The following is a 6,042-nucleotide window of genomic DNA, read 5'->3' as shown; positions in this document are numbered from 1 at the left end:
ACTAGTGTCTGCAGTGTATGTAATGTCTGTATTATCTGTACTAGTGTCTGCAGTGTATATAATGTCTGTATTATATGTTCTAGTGTCTGCAGTGTATGTAATGTCTGTATTATCTGTACTAGTGTCTGTAGTGTATGTAGTGTCTGTATTATCTGTACTAGTGTCTGCAGTGTATGTAATGTCTGTATTATCTGTACTAGTGTCTGCAGTGTATGTAGTGTCTGTATTATCTGTACTAGTGTCTGCAGTGTATGTAATGTCTGTATTATCTGTACTAGTGTCTGCAGTGTATATAATGTCTGTATTATCTGTACTAGTGTCTGCAGTGTATGTAATATCTGTATTATCTGTACTAGTGTCTTCTATGTATGTAATGTCTGTATTATCTGTACTAGTGTCTGCAGTGTATGTAATGTCTGTATTATCTGTACTAGTGTCTGCAGTGTATGTAATGTCTGTATTATCTGTACTTGTGTCTGCAGTGTATGTAATGTCTGTATTATCTGTACTAGTGTCTGCAGTGTATGTAATGTCTGTATTATCTGTACTAGTGTCTGCAGTGTATATAATGTCTGTATTATCTGTACTAGTGTCTGCAGTGTATGTAATGTCTGTATTATCTGTACTAGTGTCTGTAGTGTATGTAATGTCTGTATTATCTGTACTAGTGTCTGCAGTGTATGTAATGTCTGTATTATCTGTACTAGTGTCTGCAGTGTATGTAATGTCTGTATTATCTGTACTAGTGTCTGCAGTGTATGTAATATCTGTATTATCTGTACTAGTGTCTGCAGTGTATGTAGTGTCTGTATTATCTGTACTAGTGTCTGCAGTGTATATAATGTCTGTATTATCTGTACTAGTGTCTGCAGTGTATGTAATGTCTGTATTATCTGTACTAGTGTGTTGGAAATATGACATGATGTGGCTTGAGACAGTTTAAGGGTCTTTGTGGACAGAGGAAGAACTAAGCCATAAATGCCTACATTGCCCCTAATAAAGATTGTAGAGACAGCTGCATGTGATTACAATGGACTGTGCTATTACACCTGGAGGCCATTGCCTGGAGATTCTACCAGATCCTGTGGGAAACAAAGACTCAAGTTACTTGTCCTGCAAGTTGTGGGATAAGAATGTATTGACTCTACATCATCATTGGATTGGCCAAGACAGTGGTGGAGGTGGGATGATGGGCAATGTGTGTGAGCTATGTGTGTGTGTATATAAGATGGTATACAGATCTTTAGTTAGAGCACTTCCTTCCCACCGTCTCTCTGTCCCTTAGTTAGTTTACCCTCTATGTGTATTCCCCATGTATTGTAATAAATCCCATATAAAGATCCGTTGAATGTTGTTGTTAATTTAATATTAACTGGCACCCCAAAACCAAGCAGATTTTACATTTGGCACCCCAGTCTGGACCTGTAATTTAAATTCTACAGAGAATCCACGGCAAAATATCTGCGCTACTTCAATCTATGAACAGAATTTGGATCTTTGGTACAAAGAAAATCCTGGTAAGTAACAAGTTTTCATATTACATTACTATCTTTGATAAGCCAGGTTGTTTTATGTGAATGTATAGGAAGTCGCCTGTTGAGATTGTAGGTTAACGTTAAGTGTGAGCGGTTGTGTTTTAGTGTACAGAGGTAAAGTTGTAGGAAAAAGGGTGTTCCTTGATATAGCTGTACATTTTCCTAGATTGAATGAGTCTAAAGGCTTAAGCAGTGTGTAAAGTAGCCTTTCGGAACGTTAGTATAGTAGATAATTACACAAACTGTGTTTGCTTAGTTTGTCATTTGTGTGTTTGTTAGTGTGTATTGTGGTAACAGAGATGGAACTTGTTCAAAAGTTTGTGAAAAAGTATTCCTCTGCTCGCTACCATTCATGTGCAGATGGTTCACTAGAGGAGCAATATAAGGAGCTGATGATGCAATGTAAGGCCCATAATGAGAAGTTAGAAAGGAAAGTGCTCAGTAAGAGAGGGAAGAAAGAAAGGTTGGGCAATGAAATCATGATGCTCATTAAGATGAAAGAATTGGCTGAGGTAAAGGAAGTAAATTGGTCCATACAAAGGCTCCAATGTAAGGAAAGTATAGACAGAATCAGTGACTCTGTGATTGAAATTTCTGCGAAAACAACTAGTGAGATGGATAATCTACAAGCAAAGGTGGATGAGCTGTCTTTAAGAAATGGAGATTTGGATAAGCAGCTCGATGAGTGTAGATTGAGTTCTGTTTCTACTGAAACTCATATACATTCCTTAGAAAGGGAGATACAGCAGAGGGATGTGTTAATTACCTCACTAAAGGGTCAGTTGTCTGAAGCAATGGCCCAACTGTATAAACAAGGAGAACAGATCCGGTCCCTCCAAGTACAAAACCAGACCTGCCATAAAGCAGCAGATGTCTGCATTGTCACACCCGAGGGTTGGAGTGATGAACACAATCCAATACCTGCAGATAAGTCTCCAACACTCACCATCCAGGATAGACTACATCTGTGTCAGGTCATTGGAGAATGGGATACAAATGAATCACCAATAATTGTATCCAATAAATTTGAAGCTGTGGTGAGGCAATACAACTTGTGTAATAAGGATGCCTGGTCTCTGCTCCAAGCATGGCTTCCTGGGCCTCTGGCCGCACAATTGTCATCTACACACATGGGAGATGATGATAGTGGTGCAGACATAAGAAGGAAGGAATTGCAGCGTATCATGGGAGGGAGAGACATAAGGGGTGAGAATACCCTGAGAAGATATAGGTTCAGGACAGGTGATGACCCCCTTATCTTCTGTAACAAGTATCTGACCTTATTTAGGAGTGTTTACAACTGCCCGGATATGTCTCAGGATGACTCTGATTTCCTCTATTCAATGGCAAATCAGTGTAATATGAATTACACCACAAAGGTTGCCCTTAGAAATGCCACATCCCTAGAGAACTTTATTAATATACTCAGGGACTGGTGTCAGGAGTCTAACAATAGGGATGAACCATCAGGATATCTGTCTACAGAGTACAGAGCTAGGAGGACGAGATATGTCCGGTATTGCTATGGATGTGGGAGGCCGGGACATATTAAACGTTTCTGTAATGTAAATAATGCAAACCATGAGACACATTATAATTCATTGTATACAGAAATTGATGCCATTGAGCCTGAGACCAACCAGAACACAGTGATCACAGAGATATGTGAGGAGGCCATGACACCTCCTGGAAGTAGCCACACAGAGACATGTGAGGAGAACACATCACATGCAAATAAGATTCCCAATATACACAGGGATAAGAAAGAACAGCCTCCCCCTCATGGCAGGGAGCACAAGGAGGGTGCTAATGTCCCAGGGTACAATCCATGGGCAGGGCTGCCATTCTGGCTATTCTGGAGCTGGTCACAGATCGCCCTCCCCCTGCTAATAAACAGTGCACAGTACAGCGGCAGCATGGCTTATTAATGTGTGGCTATAGCGATATACATTGTGAATGAATAGATTTGGAATTGTGTTAATGGTATGAATTTCTTGGTTTCTAACTATTTTGTCTTTCTTTTGTAGGCTGGATGTCTTTTGTCACATGACTCCAGGACAAAGAAACTAACACTTTTGTTTTGTTACTACAGGCTCCATGCTTTGATCTTGTGTTTTACATATCTGTTTTGAGTATTGTTTGTGTGATAACTGTCATTATGTTTTGTTTTAGGCAACAAGGTGGTTGGCTGAAGAAACAAGTTATTAATATTGCCATTTTTGTTTACAGGTCATTAAAAAGTAGTATGTGAAAGATATTGTTTGTGTAAAGTTTTATGTCTTTACAAATAAAACCACATGGTGTAATGAGCTCAAAATTTATGAGGGTTAATTGTTTGCAAACAATTAAAAACATGAAGTAACATCCCATTGTGATGTGTAGGTCCTGTGTGTCATGTATTTGTTGTTTTTTGTTTTGTGCTATGTCTTTGTTGTTTATCTTGTCCCATAGATGACCTCACTTAATCATTGACAGAAGATGGATTGGAAACTGCCTGGTGTCCCGCTCTAAGATGTGTAGAAGCTGAATTAGCTCTCAATGTTTTATGTTGTCTGTTTTGTGTTCTGTTAAATGTAGTATGTAAACTGTGTCAATACACATTTTTTTGTTCCTGATGCTCAGGAATGTTGGATTTGTTGGATTTTTTTTTTTCCCCCATTTTTTTAAATAGAGCATTTCTTTTTTTTTTTCTTCTTGATTCAAGTATATATTTTTTTTTATACAGTGTTTTGGTACCATTTTGTGGTACCAAAGGGGCATGGTTTTAGAGAGTAATGCAGTACCAAATGGGCAGACTATAGTGAATACACATAAATATTTAATTTTTTTTTTATTTAAGGTTTTTCTCTGATACATTTGTCTCACTGGCAACTTAATTTTAAGTTTCTCAAACAAATTGCACACTCCTTTATACCAGTAAAGCATCTAAATGAAGAACATAGGGTATTAAAAGCAGCATTCGGTTTGAATTTTTTAAATTTTAATGTTCTCAATCTATGTGTGTGTCTTCAAGGTTGCGTAAAACATATAGTAATTAATGGCTCAGCTATATACGGTTACTATATAGTATATTGTATTTAACAATGCACAAGTAAGATTACCAATATGCACTTGATATACTTTTGGTTAATTTATAAGTCAGGACAATGGGAGACATATATGAGGTGTGACGTGAACATTTCTGTGGAGTGTAAATATAAAACCTGGTAAACTTACAGAATTAGATTTGGTAATGGGAAAAAGCTAAATGAAAGTTTATGTTTAAACTAAATATATTTGAAGTCAAGTAAATCTGGAAACCCTTAGATAAACCACCCTGCAAACTTCTACTTGAAATCAATCTTTTGATTTACTATTGGTAATGTTTTATAGTTCTGTTTGGGTTTCCTTTTATGTAATTTCATATCTGTAGGTTATGTTGATATCTAAGGTGTTATTGCCAGCTTGCATTCTATATAACATGGGATTTATATTTGCATATTGTAAATATGACAGTTATTAGCATATATGGAGATCTATATTTGTTGGATAATTGGTATAGATGGAAAAATGTCATTCATATGTCAAGATATGAGAATGAATGTGAGTGAATGGTGTGATGAACATTGGTGCCCTATTCCTTAACCATACAACCTTCAACTACTTTGTCTTGAGGAAAAGCCAGAAGAAGAAAGATCATTTCCACACCCAAAGAAGATAATGGAGGAGAAATGGATTTTATTTCTGTTCTAAACATGGTCTAATGGTGTGTGGGCCTTTCAGGCCCAAAGGGGCATAATGTTGGAAATATGACATGATGTGGCTTGAGACAGTTTAAGGGTCTTTGTGGACAGAGGAAGAACTAAGCCATAAATGCCTACATTGCCCCTAATAAAGATTGTAGAGACAGCTGCATGTGATTACAATGGACTGTGCTATTACACCTGGAGGCCATTGCCTGGAGATTCTACCAGATCCTGTGGGAAACAAAGACTCAAGTTACTTGTCCTGCAAGTTGTGGGATAAGAATGTATTGACTCTACATCATCATTGGATTGGCCAAGACAGTGGTGGAGGTGGGATGATGGGCAATGTGTGTGAGCTATGTGTGTGTGTATATAAGATGGTATACAGATCTTTAGTTAGAGCACTTCCTTCCCACCGTCTCTCTGTCCCTTAGTTAGTTTACCCTCTATGTGTATTCCCCATGTATTGTAATAAATCCCATATAAAGATCCGTTGAATGTTGTTGTTAATTTAATATTAACTGGCACCCCAAAACCAAGCAGATTTTACATAGTGTCTGCAGTGTATGTAATGTCTGTATTATCTGTACTAGTGTCTGCAGTGTATGCAATGTCTGTATTATCTGTACTAGTGTCTGCAGTGTATGTAATGTCTGTATTATCTGTATTAGTGTCTGCAGTGTATGTAGTGTCCGTATTATCTGTACTAGTGTCTGCAGTGTGTGTAATGTCTGTATTATCTGTACTAGTGTCTGCAGTGTATATAATGTCTGTATTATCTG

General features: G+C 37.6%; 1 protein-coding gene across 1 annotated transcript; it reads left to right on the top strand.

The window, feature by feature from the left end:
- The first annotated feature begins 1,834 nt into the window (after positions 1-1,834).
- On the top strand, positions 1,835-3,727 carry LOC140065856 (posterior protein-like). The gene is made up of 2 exons (XM_072113414.1): positions 1,835-3,245; positions 3,708-3,727. Exons 1-2 carry the CDS (start codon positions 1,835-1,837, stop codon positions 3,725-3,727), a joined length of 1,431 nt encoding a protein of 476 aa, XP_071969515.1.
- The last annotated feature ends 2,315 nt before the right edge of the window (positions 3,728-6,042 follow it).

Source organism: Engystomops pustulosus, chromosome 6 (genome assembly GCF_040894005.1).
Source record: "Engystomops pustulosus chromosome 6, aEngPut4.maternal, whole genome shotgun sequence".
Taxonomy (NCBI): Eukaryota; Metazoa; Chordata; class Amphibia; order Anura; family Leptodactylidae; genus Engystomops; species Engystomops pustulosus.
Note: the sequence above shows the minus strand (reverse complement) of the source record. Positions and strands in the feature narration are given on the sequence as shown.